At 46.5% G+C, this 19,354-nt stretch overlaps 1 protein-coding gene across 1 annotated transcript; it reads right to left on the reverse strand.

The window, feature by feature from the left end:
• Positions 1 to 7,009: 7,009 nt before the first annotated feature.
• Positions 7,010 to 18,730, reverse strand: LOC119163899 (uncharacterized). The gene is made up of 2 exons (XM_037415971.2): positions 18,407 to 18,730; positions 7,010 to 8,247 (listed from the first exon to the last, which is right to left on the reverse strand). The coding sequence occupies exons 1-2, from the start codon at positions 18,689 to 18,691 to the stop codon at positions 7,495 to 7,497; spliced, it is 1,038 nt and encodes a 345-aa protein (XP_037271868.1). The 5' UTR covers positions 18,692 to 18,730; the 3' UTR covers positions 7,010 to 7,494.
• Between the last annotated feature and the right edge of the window lie 624 nt (positions 18,731 to 19,354).

Raw genomic sequence — 19,354 nt, forward strand, 5'->3', positions numbered from 1 at the left:
GTCGACACCGAAGCGCCAGCTGTTATCCTTCTTTCTCACAAGCACAACGGGCGAAGCCCAAGGACTTGAAGAAGGTTCAATGATGTCTCGGGCAAGCATCTTGTCGACTTCTTGCTGGATCACGTGGTGCTCGGTGGAGGAAAATCGATAGGGTCGCCGGTGTACTGGATTTGCATCACCGGTGTTGATCCGATGTTTTACGACGGTCGTTTGACCTAGGGGTCGGTCGCAGAGATCGAAGACGTCTTGATACGACGCAAGAAGGCCACGAAGCGCAGACACATGCTCGACCGGGAGATCAGAGGCAATCATTCCAGTTATGCAGTCTAGTGTACTGCGCGACTGAATACATGCAGATGACGGTGTATCCTCTGTTAAGGTCGATATGTGGTAGTCGCTGGCCAGGGCAAGGATCGCAAGGGATATTCCTCGTGGCAGCACTTCAGAGCAAAGTCCAAAGTTCACAATAGGGAGACATGCCACGTTTTTCTTCATTGTGATGATGGTGTGGAAGATCGCAACATTGAGCGAACAGAGTACTGTAGGATAAGGTGAGATGACATAATCGCCGTCAGCTACAGGTGGATCAGAAGAGACGTCGACATACGTCACAGCTCGACAAGATAGGCGAACAAAGTCGGCGCAGCATAGCTTTGGCGGCGCAGGATTAGGAGCGTCAATGGCGTGTGGTAGGACGAGCTGAACAACACCGGCAGAACAGCCAATTAGGGCGGAATGCTCCGACAGAAAATTGAGTCCCAAAATGATGTCATGTGGGCAGTGGTCCAGTACGTAAAACAGAACAGTGGTATGACGTCCAGCAACAGTGACACGGGTGGCACACATCCCGGTGACCGCTGGTGGTGCACCATCAGCTACTCGAACAAGAGTGATCGGAGCAGGAGTGAGCACTTTCTTGTGTCGAGCACGAAGGCTGGAGTTCAAGACTGATATGTGAGCGCCGGTGTCAATGAGTGCTGCCACAGAAGTACCGTCAATATTTACATTAATCAAGTTGTTGTGTCCGGGTATCGTGTGTAGAGGAATTTCGGGTCGAGTCGTCGAAGCAGGCTCACCTCTAGGAGCTGCGCCCGTCAGTTTTCCGAGGACTGGTGGTAGGAGGGTGAGGGGGAGCGACGTCGGTTAGTTGAGCCGGCCATGCGTCCAGAGGGCGACGGGGAGCGGCTTGGTTGGGCAGGCCTGGATGGCGAAGCATCATCTTGTGCCGTGTAGATCGGCATCCGAGAGCCAGCAGGTGGGCGTCGGATGTTGGCATATTGCGACCATGGCTGCCGACCCCAGGAATTGCGGCAATGACGTGAAATATGGCCGACTCGTCCACAGTTGAGGCAGATCGGCCTCTCATCGGAAGTTCGCCATTCTACTAGGTTCCGGTAACGTGGGCGGTTGTTGGGTCCGCGGGACATATTAGGTGTACTTAGCAGTCGGTAGTCAGGTCGGTTTACGGGGCATAGCGTCTGAAGTCCGGCGTTGGCCAGTTCCTGGCGTACGACACTCTTCATCAAAGAAGTCGTGGCGCGAGAGTCGTCAGGGCCCTAGACTTGGTCAGACAGGGGAGATGCTGCCTCGATTTCGTGGCGCACGATGCGCACGATATTAGAGAGTTTTAGTACTGCGTACGCTGCGTACGTGGTGGCGTTGCGTGCGTAAGGACGCTACGTTCTCCATAGTGCGCATGCGCAGACCGGAACGCGCACGTATCACGTTACGTACGCAGCCGCTACGTACGCACGCATGAGATGCACGTGTTGTTGGCAGCCAATGTGAGCCAATCCAAGTGTTATAGCCAGATTATGGCCATATTTTAAGCCACAGAGCCGGTCGGTGCTTGCCCTCGATGCCGCCATTTTGCAAAACGAAGTCTCGCGCTGTCGCGAACTTGTTCGTAAGCGGCGCGATCACCTCATACGTACGCACGCATGAGATGCGTGCGTGCGTACGTATGAGGTGATCGCGCCGCTTACGAACAAGTTCGCGACAGCGCGAGGCTTCGTTTTGCAAAATGGCGGCATCGAGGGCAAGCACCGACCGGCTCTGTGGCTTAAAATATGGCCATAATCTGGCTATAACACTTGGATTGGCTCACATTGGCTGCCAGCAACACGTGCTTCTAGTTTGATCTACCAGATGGCGCAACACGCTTCACGCTCGTTACGTACGCGGGTACTACGGCGTACTAAAAGCCGATTAGTGGCAAACGACGCCACGTAACGCAAGGCGCTTGCGTGATGCGTACGTAGCATCATTCCGTAGTACTAAAACTCTATATTGTCGGAAGCAGCAGGGGCTGGTGCCAAACGGGCGTCCTTGCAGGTTGATGTTGCAGCCGTGTTGGGAAGACGAGAAAAGTGTGGAGTGATACGGTGACTTTTCCCGTCTTCGAAGCGTCGGCATTCATTAATAACGTCGTCTACAACCGATAAGTTTCGAAATACGAGGAGATTGAAGGAGTCATCGGCGATTCGTTTCAGGATGTGCGCGACCTTTTCAGATTCCGGCATCTTGTCATCAACCTTTCGGCAGAGGGCGAGCACATGTTGTATGTATGTGACGTACTACTCGGTGCCGGACAGGAGTCGGGACGCTAGTTCTTTCTGCGCAGCACGACGACGCCCGATGGGCTTGCCGAAGAGATCGATGAGTTTCTGCTTACAGATGTCTCAACTCGTGATATCTTCCTCGTGGTTGGAAAACCAAACTTTAGCTTTACCATCAAGGTAGAAAATAATATTGGCCAACATGAGCGTTGGATTCCAGTTGTAAAGAGCGCTCACCCTTTCGTACAGCTGAAGCCATTCCTCCACGTCAGTACAGTCACTGCCCGAAAATGTACCTGGGTCACGCGGTTGAGTCAGGACGATGGTGCGGTTAGTAGCAGCTGGATGTGGTGCTGTTGGTTGCTGCGTAGTTTGACGAAGCACGGTTGGGGTAGTCTCCAAAGAATCCTCGTGTTCGTCTTGATCAGGCATCGCACAGGCAGCCAAGTAACGTCCGCTGCGTAGAATCGTCGTGGTGTTGACTGCGGGAAGACCCGCACTCTCCACCAAAATGTTACGGGAAAAAGGCGTCTGAAAAAATGCCTTTACTTCTGGTAAACAGGCAGGCACACAATATGGAGCCCAGTCTGCACGAGCTCGCCCTAAACATCGTCCTCTTTTCTACAATGTTCATTTGTGGCACCCCGTAGCAGTATATATATATTGACACTGTGCTGCGCTTATCTGGGACTAACCCTTAACTGTGAGCGAATACTGGGTTTCTCCGAAGCTCGATGGCGGCAATTCCAAAGTGTGACCCTTCGATAACATTCTCCACAGGGTGTGCTTCTGCAGCATACTGAAGGTAAGCTTTTCATTCATACCTTTTACCACTTTTACCACTTTTACCACCATACCTTTTACCACCCGTACTGTCCAAGGACTGTACCACTTATACTGTCTTTCCCACACATGGTCTGGTCACTAATGAGCACGCACGAGTGACCAGACCCTGTGTGTGTGTGAGTGACCAGACCCTGTGTTAGGGGAGTGGTTTACACGTCTTCTGCTTTCACCACGTAACTTGCGTTCGCGGTACAGAGAGCACGAAGATCGCGTCAATATCTGCAGCCGCCGCGTTTTAGGAAGGATTTTTCTGCTAGCTAGAAGAGTCGATGTAAGGAATTTGGTTGCGCAAAGTTATCACGTGCCGGGAACAGCTAAAACGCTAAGCAGTAAAAAATGTCATAGTTGTTTGCTTGCGGTAATCCTGTGTGCACTACTGCGTCCCCTTTGTGAGTCCTTCTTTGGCAACAGAATCGAAAGTTGGGCTAGTTCTTTGGCCTCGTTCACAAAAGCGTGCCGGATACTATACAGAGAGAGATGGCATGGGAAAAAGTCAGCGTGAGAGCACGTGTTAAGAATCGCTCTCTCACAATGTGATCTGCTGTAACGTGTCGTTCGCAGGTGTAGGGTGTAGGGTGTATGAATCGTAGCGCCAGCCCACAATTACAAACCACGGCAAAAAGCACAGTCAGATGCTTCACGTCGGTTATTGATTCCTCTTGTCGCATTAGTTATACCAACAAATAGTAGGCCATCTGCTGTTTGACGTCAAAAAGAATACGCGGCAGTCCCAATGAGAGTGAGCACTGGCCTTTGAATAAGAAGAGGTGTCCTGGGATTGGCAACTAGGCTCTGCACATACCCGTTCAGTGCCGCCCGTGATTGCAGTATTTGGATTGAATATTCATAGGAACGTAATATATACGCCGTGTGTGTTATACACGCCAATCTTAGCGTTCACGCTGGATTGTCATAATACCTTTTCTAACACTGACTCATCACACAGCCAAAACTTGGTACGCTCTTCTCTTAGCGTACTGTATTGTACCTGTGTAGAATTGGAGATTTTCTGTAAGCCATCAAAGTAATCGTAATTTTTTGATGTTGACAGGATGTCAATATCATCCCAGCTGGACTGTTTCTTCGCCCACATTGTAGTTATCGGCTAAAAATCGGCCAAAATAGAACACTCGTCAATTATGGATTTGCCAGCCTTTGGCACCTATCCGTCCTCCAGGAATCAGACCTTCACAACTGACGCCCATGTTACAAACAACGTTTCAATGGTCGAATCCATGAGCTGCCGTAGCCTCTCAGACACCATGGCACTAATTTTTGCCGCCAGGCTTCTTTCTCGTGTGTGAAGGCCTGCAGCGGCTTGTAGCGGCTGTGCACAATCACGACCGCAATTACCGTTTGCGCACCTTTTCCACATGGTATCATCCTACAAAGAGAGTAATGAATTGAAACCGTGGGAGCTATCGATGATGTGCAAGTTAATGCAGTGGCTGACGACACGCACTGCTCAAGCTGCTGCAGTCTTAGCTGTCTTTCTACATTATCTCCAATGCCCAGCAAAGCGTTCTGCTCTCTACTTGTTGGAACCATTACATCAGACCGGTGTTTACACTTGCTGTTTCTCCTAATTTTCAAATGTGGTGCAACCTTCCTTAGGCCAGATGACTGCAATACACTAAATCTACTCTGGTTCTGAAGAGCCACCGCACTAGCGCCCATACATTTCTGCGACAAAACGGGGTGCTCCACGAGCCATTGATCGACATGCCACGGCGTCAAGTAATCAGCCTTAAGGCTGTCCAAGGCATCTCCTGTGTATTTCTGTAGTTTTTTTTTGTTACAGTTATTAATTAGGCATCACAAACGAAGCTTTTTAATTACACCGCTTGACATTGTAACAGTAATGTTCTTGCAGGTCAAAGAGTCTGACGCTTGAAAAGAAGTACAGGAACTTTTGCAATGAAGTCTCTTCACTACAATAATTATTTATTATTTTAGGCATGCAATATTACCTAATTACGCAGCTTGAGTAAATAGAAAGTATTATGAAGCTTTCCTTTACACAGAAAAAAGTGCAGAACTAATCAGGAGTTTAAGAAGTGCACGCCTTACCTAATAGTTATCTCTATCTCATTGTTCACTCCTCCCTCATAACACTTTCCTTTCTCCAAGCCGATAAAGGCAGGTGCGTACTAAACAGCGCAACATTTCTGTTGCTGTAGGCCCCAACTGCAGTGATGAGTAAAACGGGGCTAAGCAGCAATGAAAGCCAACGTGATGTAACATGTGGCCTTGAAAAAAAACCGTCATGCTTGCGGTGATGTATACTGTCTGCGTGCCAGCCTCTGGTGTTGCAGTATTGCAGAGTAGGTGAGAGGTATGAACTCCGCCTCCGTAGACGCAGTCCTGGCGTCTAGAAAGTGGGAAGGGGTAGCCCGGTAGGCGTGATCGCGGGCCGTGGCATGAGCCGCCTCATTTCTCTCAACTCCTTCGTGCCCAGGAACCATTTTCACACAGGTGAACGGCATCGGAATGCTTCGGTGTTGCAATATCTCGATTGCTTGGGTAGACACACTACGTGTGCTGTAGTTTCGCATAGCTACTCGAGAGTCTGTAAATAGTACGGCTACATCCAAGCACGTTAAGGTAGCTAGGGCAATTTCCGCCTCCTCTGCAGTTTCTGGACTTCGGGCGCGTACTGTGGCAGATGCGAGCTCTACGACCCGAGAATCAATGACGCTCAAAGCGTATGCGTGTCTACCAGGACACTTGGCTGCGTCTGTATATCTGGCATCCGGATCTGCAGAACAACATATACACGGCACACTAATGCACCAATATAACTAACATTGCATCAATATTTTTGCCCGAATTCCGCCGTACCTGACACGTTGGTTCACCTAATTCTCGAATGCCAATGCAACACAAATACAGATCTATCGCTTCCACCGAATACCTGCGGCACTGTCAAGAAAACGAACACCTTTTCGAAAGGTGAGAGGCCAAGCTCACCTTGGGGGACCGGGACCAACAACGACGTCTTGTCGCCAGTACCAAGGAGGCAGCGAAGACCAGATGGTTTTTGACATGAAACCTCCTACCTGAGGTGAACGTGGAACCTACACCGCTACACCGTTTCGAAAACTAAACGTTTATTCCTCCTCCTCGTCCCCATGCCTGCGGGAAAGCACAGTGCCGTAGCAGTAAAAGCTGAAAGAGCATCCTTTCTAGAGGCCTTTTTACACACTTTTGAGGCAATTGCTACAAGCCAATTAGCGTGGTATGGTTATATATATAAAGTATATGAAGTACTCCGTATTCTATTTATTGTCATTCTTCGCAAAAACGACGTATACGCTACATTTGATTGATTGATTTGTTGGGTTTAACGTCCCAAATATACGCTACATTTGCAGGGAATGGAGTGCTCTTTGTAGATACTATGCCTGAAGGCGCTGAATATTCCTATGTGAGAGAAGGTCAACAAGAACAACAAGAACAACTTTTGTAAGGTGGTTAGAGCAAACAAAGAGATGTTCGTGTTTTATTGAAACTTCATCTTCTATATATAGGTAATTTCTAAAGTAATACGACGTTACTGAAAGGCTGTGTTATGCGTCAGTGATGTGGCCACATAGATTCACATGTACGCATAGATGTGGACATGTTTATGTCATCTTTGTTTTCACGCTGATTAGACTTCCGAAAAAAAGCTCGCATACAACCCGAAGCTTGTCGTCCGCGACATATCCTTCACGTTCCTGTTCATCCAAGTCCAATCGGCATAAAGTAACAAGTCGTGATTTACTAATTATTTCGTGAGGCTCGACATAGTTCGCAGCATTCATTCCAGCGTCAATGTCCTTGCGGAACTCTTTGTTTTGCGTTGGGTGTTTAATGGTCATTTGAAAATTTCTATTGAGCGGGTATTCATGAACCTTGGTCAACCCCTGGTGCACCTGAATATAGGGATACAGGTAAGCACGATTTTTGTCTTGAAGAAAGTAAGCACCAGGAGAAATGAAATGGTAGGAGTAGTATATAGTTTCACCCCAATAAACTTTTCCTTTCGAAGAAGTGCTTTCCTTCTTTGCTTTGTATCCTTCTATAGTGAACTCTCTTCTATGCTCACTTATTGAACAGGGCATTTTTCATAGTTTATTGCACTTGAATCAGCTTGCGTGAAGCAGTCCTTTACTCCAGCAATCTTGCCAACACTTTCTGCGCAGTTGCTGCAGCCTTTTCTCCCGGTAACCGCAAACTCTTTTCGAAGAGTTTCCTGTAGCGCAACACTCCCAATGGTAAAGAATTCTCTCAAGTGCGCTTCCAGAGCACTCGGCATGTCCTGTTTCAGTTGTTCCAAAGTTCGCAAGCCTTCGTTCAGTGTTTTGTGTGAAGTGCTTATTGTCCCAATAATCTGCTGCAGCTTTTCAGCTTGGTCGTTCAGAGCTTCGTTGATTGCTTCTGAGGAGGAAGTACCACTGTCAAATCTGTTAGTTTTGTTTAATATCTCTAGCAGTGTTTCTTTGAACGTATTCATGCAATGTGAAATGTCATCGAGGCGGTTACTTTGCGCGTCATTTTCCAGTTTAAGGTGATCTAAGATCACTTTCATTTCATCTGCCCGTTTGTCGATATTGGCATTCATTGTCATCACTATTCCTTTTTCACCATTTGTCTTAGCGTGTGGATTCCTGGGCGCCATAGTCATCACATGATCCCTGCACTCGCTCTGCATGTGCGAGCACACGTTGTTACAGCGAACGATCATCGAACACTTCGGACAAGAAGTGCAGTGACAGTCACATTGTTTGTAAAAGTGTTTGTGGAGTTCCGATGCAGGTAAGATAACGTCGCAACCATGGTCTTCGTTCCAGCACTTCACCTGTTGAAAACAGAAAATTAACGACTTTAAGTCATGTGTACATCCATTTGCGATTTTTCCCATATCAACATCATTAATGTAGAAATGCGGATTTTGCAAATAGCTTCCAAAATGAGACAGTTTACACATTAGGCAGACAAACAAACAGACACTAAACATGTATCACGAACTGAAAGAGGTTTTATAAATTCGAAATAGTTAATTCACAAAATCAGGATTGAAGCACTCATAGGTTTCTCTTTGTTGGTAGCCGCACTCCATAGAAATACCATCGGACAAATATATCTCTAATAAAAACAGCAGTAGACAGAAAAAAACTGAAGTAAATAGTATTTTGGCCAAGTTGATTTCAGTACCGTTAAAGCATTTATTGCTATGAAAGGCAAGCACGTTTGTTTCCCTAGCAGTTTCGCTTATGCGATTCTGCTTACCAGCGCTAACTGTATGTGCGGCCAAAGTTACGTCAATATCAGCAATCTTCTTAATATGGCAAAGGGTATCAGATAAGCAAATCACACCGTGAAAACAGAGACGCGTTAATATTGTCGTTAACTAAATACGCATATCTATCAGCCTGTCACATGCATATATATCATGCATATACATGTGAATACCCATATATATCTTGTATGCACGTTTAAATTATTCCAGTGATACCTGCGTTTGTCTAAACATAGTGGCTGCATGTCTAGTGGTCATACCAAAATGCAGACAAATGCACATATCTTCACCGCCTTCAGGACGTGCGCTTGTGCCCAGTGGCCGGTAAACATTCTTATAGCTGCAGCACTAACTTCGTCTCTAGAAAAAAAAACGAGTGTAATGTTGAATGTCCCAGTGGCAGCGTGAATCATTTTGGTAGCCTAGCAGTTGCACCAGACATTGCCGCGCGTGAATCTCTGTTGAATTCCATGTTTCGTTAAAAAAAAATCACTCAGCATATCCACGGAGTGCATGATGATGAGTGGGGCGAAGCGCCCGTCCGTGCGTTCTTGCTTCCATCCGTCTGTGCGTCCGTCTGTGCGAACATCCGTGCCTCCATTCGCCCGTCCATGCAATCGTCCCTGCGTCAGTCTGTGCGTCCGTCCATCCATGCGTCCATCTGTCCGTCCATTCATCGATCCATCTGTCTACCTGTCCATCCATCCATCCATTCGTCCATCTGGTGAACACTCCAAGTACCATCATCTCGCATCTTTTTTGATCATGTATTGTGCCTATAGAAGTAACGCGCCCCAGCGGACATTATAAGAACTAAAGAAGAGGTGGCACATGCGCACTTTCTTACGGCCTGCACTTCGTCTCTACTTTCCGCTTTTCACCACCTTTAGTTCGTGGCACTGCAACCCAACCCTCGCTAAACCTGTTTAGAAAAATTTATAGTCACAAACGTCAATAACCTTGCGAAAACCAAGGAGGTTACGCCCAGCGAGTTTAACGTGGCAACCCTTTATGATCATATAGCGCTCATAGTGCATCCTTCTGATACAAGGTTTTTTTTTTTAGTAAGCATCATACTCAAGACAGCTTTCTTAAAGATTAACCCCCGTATTCTAGAACGCCCCTTCACTCAACGCTCCACCTTCACTTGAGAAAATTGATGGGAGCGCCATCTCTAGGAAAGACAAGTCACCGCATATCAGTGATAATTTGCTGCTATTCTTGAATAGCCAGTGTCATTTTCAGCCGAGCAGTGGCACAGTGCGCAACTCTGTCAAGCGAAGGGGGAACGTCGAGTCGAGGAGCGTTTGCGAATACCGGGGTAAGTGAACATTATTCGTCTCTGAAATATATTTCATCAGAAACAACTATCTTTTATTTAGGATTAACGTGCGCGGTGGCTACTTACTACTACTACGACGACTACATACATCGCGGACGAACGACCCACGGCATAGGCAGCTTCACCCCCAAAAGCTGATCGTGTTGGCCGGAGGACCGCCTCATAAATAAAGTATTGAGTAAGTTCCGTGCGCAACTATTTGAGTACTGCAAAGCTTTCTTGCCTCTGTTTTTCAGCATGTGACAAGGAATTAAAATGTCAGGTGCGGAAATGTAAATTGGATATTTATTACAGATTGGATATTTCCCCCCTTCGGTGAAGTTGTTTTAGTGATGTTAAGTGAGGTGGAGATTCTTTTCTTTTCATACAAAGGAGGAAGCCGAGGCTGGGGTGCCTGACAAAGGCCTCGACTTCATTGTACAGTCTGGCTACAGTTAACAAAACAATATAACTACATACATGACATAATAAATAGATAAATCAGCTACACTTGCAAGTACAATAAACTGTTCTTAAGCATATAGCAATGAAAACGGTATATTTTACAGAGACCAGAGTGCAGTAAATATTTCTTTCTTTTCATTTTATATATTTTCAATGAAACATCAAAATTATATTTGTAGACAATTTATTCATAGCCACGTTCACCTGATAAGTTATTTTTTGTTTGTCATAGTTAGTAAGCGTCTTAGGAACCCTCAGGCTTTGTTTTGAAAAATGGTATGTATCATTAGTCACCGTATTGTTTTGAGTATATAAATGATTGACTTTAATATGCTGCAACAGATGAAAAAATAGACTTGATTCACTTCAAGCAAAGCATAGTGACGAAACAATGGCGAAGTGGGAATATCCTGATGACTGTCGCAGTAACCATGAATGCACCGCAAAGCTCTGTTGTAGTTTCTGGTGGTTAGTAGTCGTAGTTGTTCCCCAGACAACAATACAATAGGTTAGTTTAGAATATACAAGCGCATACTGCATCTGTAGTCTCAACCATATCGGTACAAGGCTAGTCGCCTTGTAGAGACAGCGAACACTTTTGCTTATATTAGACGCCAATAGGTCGTATATATTTAAATCGGGTGTGGGGCAGTGCCAAAAATACTATGACTGCCAAGGTTTGCCCGACCTTAAAACTCGTACTATGACCGTGTAGAATCGGGATTTCATAATTTAGGAAATAAATAGTGACTCGACGTACAGTGCAGTCAATCATTATTGAGTTACTCTCTAATAAATTCGAGTAATATTTGCACTTCTTTCTCGATGACGATGCAGATGATGATGATGATACAACATTTTTTATTAGGAAAAAAAGATAAAAAGGGAGGAGAGAATGTCAAGGATTGTTTCCCCATTCCGGGACACCAGTGGCCACTGCAGCTCGACCGGCTTGATCCAGGAGATCCCTTTGGGTCCTCAGGTCAGGTCGGGCGAGGACGGCTTCCCAAGGCTCCCCCAGTAGCGTGAGTATCAGAGGCGACTGAACCTTCATAAGCTTGTTCTGGCAGTCCCATGTGACATGTTGCAACGTTGGTCGTGACTCGCACCACGGACATTAGTTTACATATGCATTGAGGTTTATGTGATGCCGCCTTTTCAAATGTGGATAGGTGTTAACCTGAATTTTTTTTAGCTGGCGAGCTTCGTCAACTTTAAGCGATTTGTGCGGTGGGGCATACCACTGCCTTGTCTTCCGTTAATGCTCGAGTAAATCGCGTGCAGTGCATGGTTCGTACTGATTATCGGTGTCGTTGCTCACTCGGTTGCTCAAATCACGAGCGAAACTGTGCGCCAGCGCATTACCCGAGATACCTTCGTGGCCTGCACACCGAATTATAGCATGGTCCTGTATAAGCCTATCACCGAGTATTATCAAGGCGACCTTCGGTAGTGCAACAAGAAGAAACATTCTGCAGGCTTCCTGGGAATCAGACAAAACTAATGCGGAGGTGTTCTCTGCCTCTTTAGTTCGAATAGCTAGCGCAATCACCACCGCCCCCAAAGTCGCTGTACAGGTTGTTTTAATTGAAGCTGCGATAGTTTTGGCGGTGTGCGGCATTGGTTGAACTGCTACTATAACGCCGCTCTCGTTTGATTTAGTGGCATCGGTGTATACTACTTCGTGGCTTTCGCCAAACTGTCTTTGAAGCTGGCGAGCTCTAGCTTGTCTTCCCGCCCCATGGTAAAACTTACTCATGTTTCACGGAATGGGGCAGACGGTTACGTGTTGGCGTGTTTCCCTAGCCATCATAGTAATGTTCTCCCGGCAGTATTGTGGTCTAGTAGGGTATCCTAAGCGAGTGAAGGTTTCTCTGCCTACCTTTGTAAGGCAGAGTCGTTCCTTCTGCGAGAGAAGTGTTGCTGCCGCACGCTCTTCGAACGTGTTGTACACACCAATCGCTTCCACTTTGTCATTGGGTGCATTAAGTAGTACACCTAAGGCAGCTTTGTATGCTCCCTGTCTGGCCAAGTCAATCTTTTTAATTTCCGTTGGTGTGAGGTCCTGATATGGTAGTCCATATGTGACTCTACTAAGAATGAAAAATGAAGGCTTGTACCAAGCGTGGAGTTTCTCCTTCGTTTAGCCCTTTGCCCTTTCTTGTTATTTTGTGAATCATTCGAGCGATGTTTTTAGTGTACATTTCAGCATTTTGACTGTATAGATTGCTCTTTTGTTGCTTTGCAGCCATAAACCTGATATATTCTAATCGTTTATCTCTCCGGCAGCGTTTTATCTCCAATGCTTAGTTGCATGGTTGATTTGTTTCTATCATTTATACCATAAACTCGAATAAATTTAGATTTATCTGGTGCACATGTCATGTCATTATCTTCAGCAAGCCGACGATCGCTTCTTGTAAAGTTTGCTCCTTCTTTCCTTGTGAGCCTTTGTTGACCCACAGAGTGATATCATCAGCGTAGAGCGCGAAATGGAAGTCACGGATTCGCTCCAGCTGGTTTGCTATTTGATTCATTGCTATATTAAAGAGGAGTGAAAAAAGAACTACGCCTTGCGGTGTGCCTCTATTTGGCATTGGAATTTTTCGGGAGCGTATGTTCTTCATGCCGAAGGTTGCTGTGCGGTTAGAATGAAACGATTTGATATAGCTAAATGTTCGAGCACCACAATTCAATGATTGAAGTTCTTCCAGTATGTATATGAGAGATCGTATCGAATTCCTGCCTCAAATCCAACGCTGCAACTATGTTCTTGCCTCAAGTGGTTACATTATGAATCACTTCGTCTTTTATTCGCAGGAATACATCCTGCGTAGACCAATGCTGCCTCAATCTATACATGTTGCGAGACAGATAATTCCCTCTTTCTATATATTCAGAAAGCCTAGTGTGCACAACCGTCTCAAAAAGCTTGCCTATGCATGATGTCAACAATGTGGGCCGAAGGTTGTGGAGCGTTATATCCCTTCCAGGTTTTGGAATAAGAAATATGTTGGCCTCCTTCCATTGGCTAGGGATTTCTCCCCCTGCCCAGACCTTTTCGTTAAAGTATTGGGTAATTTTTCTAAGTTGCTTATCGCTCATATTTCTCAACAGGCATTAGTTATTCCGTCCTCTCCCGGAGCCGAATGCCTTTTACGTGACAGTGCAGCCATGAAGATCTCTTGCTCACTTATTGAGGAATCTAGGTCCTGATTTTCTAAACGCTTGTATTCTAGATTCTGTATACTTTCGCCACCGCTGCCAATGTATTTCTCTCGAAGAATTTGCGGCAAAGCAGCGTCATCCCCTTTGAATTCTCTCGCTAAAGCTTGCAATGTTCTAGTTGTAGTAGTTTTCGTGTTCATGGGGTCTAGCATAGTGTTCAATACTGCCCGCGTTTTAGTTGTAGAGAGCGTTACCCTCACGGAATCACAGAAGGTGACCCAATTACTAGCCTCAAGCTCTCGGGCATATTCATTAGCTTTTACGGACAATTCTGCGATTCTGGCTTTCAGCTTTCTATTCAATCTCTGCCTTTTCCACCTTTTGATGATGCTGCGCTGGCCTTCCCGCAAGTACGTGAGGGAGGGGGGGGGGGGCCCACTGCTGGAGTTTATTCGTTCATTTTGATGTGCTTGGTATGTAAGCTAAGCGCCTTCCTCGTATCGTCCACCCAGTCGTCTAATATTTCTAGCGGCTGCTGTGTCGCCGAATACTGCCTGTAGGCCTCCCAATTGGTTATTTTAGCAATCCTATATGACCTTTTGAGCCTCGGAGTAGACGTAGAAAAACTGAATATGAACTGATCACTCCCCATATTCTCATCAATCGTTTTTGACGATCCGCTTTCAATATTGTACGTGAATGTTAGATCTGGATATGTGTCCTTGAAAACACTATTTCCTAGTCTAGTGGCCGCCTGTGGCATGGTCTCTAGCTGCATCTCGTATTTCTCTACTGCCTGCAATAAATCTGCTCCTTTCCTGGTATTTTTCCGGTATCCCCAACAAGTATGGGGAGCATTGAAGTCACCTTCGAAGACTAGTCTGTCTTTATGTCCCACGTGCTCAAAAGCCCGCTCGAGCATATCGAGAAAGTTGACGTGACGCTCTCTTGGAGGGCTGTAAATATAAAGGATAAACGCTTTCGATTCACCCCGTTTGGTGGTACGGAGCTCAATCAGTTGGGGCTCCGTTGGGCTCTCAGATTGGTGGTATACACTGCTCGCAATACCTTTATGCACCAATGTGGCGATCCTAGAGTATTTTAAATTCTGGATGGTGTGATAATCTCGTCATTTTATAACTCCCTTGCCAATTTCCTGCATATATATCACGCCAGGTTGTGTAACTGCAGCGTCCATGTATGATTTCAGCGCCGCCGCTCACTTTTGGAACGAGCGGCAGTTTCAATGCCATATCTCAACGAAGTCAGTGGTGCGAGTTGTATTACTGGCCATGGCTAATCACACTCTCGATATCTTTAGAGTCAGGCGATGCCCGATTTTTAATTTTACTTGCCATGGGAGCATATCTGGATCACTGCAAGCTCTTATACGCGAGCTTTGCTGTTTATTCAATTGCACACGCACAAAAGCCTAGTGGCTCGAAGCTCCACATACAATTGTTACTGAAAGTTTTGCAGACCATGCATCTGTTGCACCAGTTGGCTTATCGTTTTTCCAATACTTTCTGACGTGATGGGCTGAGTCGAGGGTTTATCTGCGTGGTTAGTTTTGACTAATGCGCCCATGGAGTTTTGTAATTCCATCCTGAGAGCTGCTACTTCCAATTTGATTTCGCCCAACGACTGATTTAAATATCAGTTTTCGAAAAGTATTCTCTGATACTCAGGGTGGGATGTTACTGGGGTCGCCCCTCACGCCGTCTCCGCCGCCCTGCTCACCTGCTGCTGGGTCGAGCTCCCGGCCACTCCAGGCGTCCTGGTTGGGGTAGGGGATCGGGATTGAGGACAGCAGGTAGGTTGCGACTCAGGGGCTCCTAATTCATGATGTTTCTTCCTTTTCTCCCGTGATCGTGCTTGTGCCTTGTTCTTTCGGCTGGGCCTGTCTAGATTCCAACCTGTGGCCATTCTTCATAATCGTCAGTGTCTTGCGATGCATACCACCTCGGTTTTGGCGGCGATGGTAAAGCTCCGTTAGTTGCGTTTTTGTCTGTCGTCCGGTCTAGCACCTTAGGATGCTGCTGCCTTACTGGCTGCTTGAAGCGCTGTTTTCATTCTTTTGTTCCAGTCAAATGTCCCTCTTCACACGAGGAACATACAGGGTCGCAAGGGTGGTCCGGTTGAGGCTCCTTCAAACCACAGTTGGGACAAATGGCAATGGTGGGCGTTGGGCAAACGTCTGTTCTCTGTCCCGTTTGCTTGCAGACATAGCAGAATTGTATAGCATTCTTGAATGAAAAACAGGGGACCTCACCGCCAATATAGTACATAAATATTAGTGTTATGGGGCCAAAAAAACGTGATCACTGCTGTCTTTTTTTCACCAAGCATTCTGGCTCTTAGGATCTCGACTTCTTGTGTCCGTATGCGTAGATTTGCCAGGAGGGTTTTTGGGCTTTTGTTGGCAGTCAGACCATGTATGACTCCTTTTCGTGTGCCGTCTCCCACTGCTGCATAGGCATTGACAGCATGCAATCTTCCGTTGAGAGTGAGGCTTGTGATTTTTATGGTGGCATCGGCCACGTCCTGGTTGGGAGTGGAGATGATGAATATGTTGAATCCTGGCTTCAGCCGGGGCAAAATATGCTGCCGCTTATTGTACCTTGACACGCCTTCACAACTGCTTCTGCCATTGGCGTTAGTTCTCTAATAGGTAGTCCTTGGGATGATCTTACAATGATTTTGAAGTCTTCCTTGGAGAGTGGTGATAGCTTCCGCTTCTGTGGTCTTTTTTGCGATGTAGGTTGCGAAAGTGACTTAGATGTAGGACTCAAGAAGTCATAGTCTCTTTCTGTTATCGTGAGTTTCTTTCGCGCTTTCGCGAGAGCTTTCTTTTGACGAACGGTAAAGACCGTCTGCCAGCCTCCATCATCGTCGCCTTCCTTGCCTCCAGGTGTACCGCCGGTCTCTTCGTTGTCTTGGTGGGTGACGCCATCACTCGCAACGCTCTCCTGGCATTCCATTTCAGCCTGGACCAAGGCCGACGTATCTTGCTCTGCCTTATCGTCTGTCTTAGGACGTATTGTCTTTTTAAGCGGTATCTTCGTCGCTTTCAACCGGGCATGAGACACCGCAGGTGCTCTCGTAAGAGCCAACAAAGTTTTCGCCATCGAACGCTACCGCGCCGTCAACGCTTGGCGCGTCTCAGGCGTAGGCGTCTCGCCGCTGCTGCGTTGCTCACGCGGTCATAGTGGGCATGTCGTCGACAGAAAATAGATGTGAAGAGGCTGCTCACCGAGATACGTTCGTCATCCACGGGTAGCCCTGATGTTCCTGAGCACAGTGTGACAGTGCAGTCAAGGTAAGTCACAACGAAATCACATAAAATTAGCAAAAATCGTGGGGCACATGTGAGCAGTGCTTCACTCGTCGGTGCCACGCTTTCTCGAAAAATTCACTTCCTTTGAGGGTGCAATCATTTCGTGGGCAGCGGTTATGCGAAAAAATTTGAGTTCCCATTCTCAAATATTACGCAGGTTCTCCGTAAATAACCGAGAAATGCAGCAAATAATTGCGCAAATTTGCATAAAAAGCACACGTTCACCTTTATTTGCATCAAATGCTTCACGTATGACACGACACATACGCAGGTGCGAAAAAAAACAGACGAGATACAGGCACATAAAACGCCTCTTGTATACGCTATATCGAAGCAATTTTATTTAAAACCAAAATATGCCGGAAAAAAACCTTTTGATTGACAGAGTTGGATTCCGGGTAGTTCAAAGTCTCGCGAAAATTGTAGTGCACAGAGGCGTGTTGTTTTATGCAGCCGAGCGCCATCATCTTGAAATGCAAGAATAGTTCAAGCATTTACCTTTTCCTTCAAGCCCTTCTCACAGGAAATGGCTGAGTCTGGAAGCAAAATTAGAAATACCAGTGATAAAGGCAATTCCGAAAAATAGCCATGACTGAAGCCTTTGTTTGTTTTTCGCTGCAGTGATTAGTGCTCCTTGGCTTCCGGCACAGCGCTCGCACGGCGTTCGCTTGTAGATCAGAGAACAGCAGTTGATGCAGCTTCATTGAGTAACTGCGTGAGAGTTAACAGCGGCGAACAAAGCAAGCGTTTTCACTAATTCGAAACGTGAATCTTGCAGTGGCGTTTGGAGGGTCGAATGCAACTTTTTATTGTCAAGTGGAGTGGCAAAAAGAAAGCGTTATCGGGAGGCTCAGACGAGCCGGTGAAGGCACTGGGCCCAAAAAAAAGAACAACAAAAAGGTCTGGTGACGCAAAAATCAGTGGCCACAATCGGAATCTCAGTGCCGTAAATTTGTACACTCCGTGTCTCAAAGTGAACCGGTGCAGGGGAAGGTGTGCGCGATGTGCCTGTGTCTTAATTTCCTCTTTCGAGGTGCGATAGTCCGTCCTCAAGCGCATACCGAACAGCAATTACCGACATACGTGTGGCTTGGATATTATGTTCATGGTTAAACGCTGCATGGCAAAGTGCCACTCCGTTTTTTTTAAGGACTGGCAACTTCGGCGAATAACCAGTGACGCCACACTGAACACAACCGCCGTAACGACGCCGATGTGTTTGGGGGGTGTTCGAGACGTGGTAAGGTAACGAAAATCACATTTTGGAAACAAGTTTCAGAGTCTTGTCATGACGCAATTGAATTTGATTAGTGCGAACAAGCCTTGTTTAACTTCTGTCATTTCTGCTCGCCCAGCAGTGCTTGTGATAATAGTTTTACACCATCAATACCAGAAAAAAAAGGTTTACGTTATTTAAGAATTCTTACCTTCCTTTTGAGCAGGTTCTCCACAGGGAACTCAATCCATTCGACATCTTCTTCCACGGTCAGTTGACCATCGAGTGGGCAACTATGCTGGTCATCATGGCGGCACTGCTCGTAGCAGTTCCTGCAGAAAACGTGCAGGCAAGGCAGAAAAGCGGTCACTCTGGTTACGAGGCCACACGCTTTACATATTCTGTTTGGTGGAATAGGCTCCACGAAGGCCAACTGTCTCCAGTCCAACTCGTCGGAAAAACCAACCAAGGTGTACCAATGTCTCGCAGTAGCCATGGTGAAAGCAGCAGCCACCTGGTATCTCAGTCGAGGTGACTCGGACCACTGAAACCTCGGGACGCTGTCAACAGCCTTTCGTAGCGGACGTTTCCATGACAACTATCGCCCTGATATCGCTTCCGGGCGTTCTTCTGCCACGGGATATCGCACGCTCCCCCTATGAAAAGAAAAAGAACGCATGCCCTGAGCGGGCTGATAACTCATCAGTCCAACTGCTAATAGTGTGAAGCAATTCGTAGAGCTGAGACGTCCGCACTACGCCACCGATCGCCAAAGAGAGGGAAGAACACTCAACCCTTTTTCTATCCAGTTCCCTCTTGGCTACGTGTCTCAATCACTTTTCACATACAGGGATTCGTGCTGGGGCCAGGAAGTAAGAGTCGCTATGACCTGTTTCTCTTTACTGATTCATTTAATTTAATAGCAAGTGCAAATGGCGTACACACATACTGTCCGTAAACGACATCTCTGGTACACGAAATTGTAACACATCAGCAAATACTCGCGACACGCATAACAGGATACATAAGTTAAGTAACGGTGACAGAATACAGAATAATACAGAATAAACACACGACGACACAAATGATAAAGTTATCAATGAATAAAACCACGCAATGTCTCAACAGGCCACCTCCCTTCCCGCAAAGCTAATCTAAA

This window comes from Rhipicephalus microplus, chromosome 8 (genome assembly GCF_043290135.1).
Source record: "Rhipicephalus microplus isolate Deutch F79 chromosome 8, USDA_Rmic, whole genome shotgun sequence".
NCBI classification, from domain to species: domain Eukaryota; kingdom Metazoa; phylum Arthropoda; class Arachnida; order Ixodida; family Ixodidae; genus Rhipicephalus; species Rhipicephalus microplus.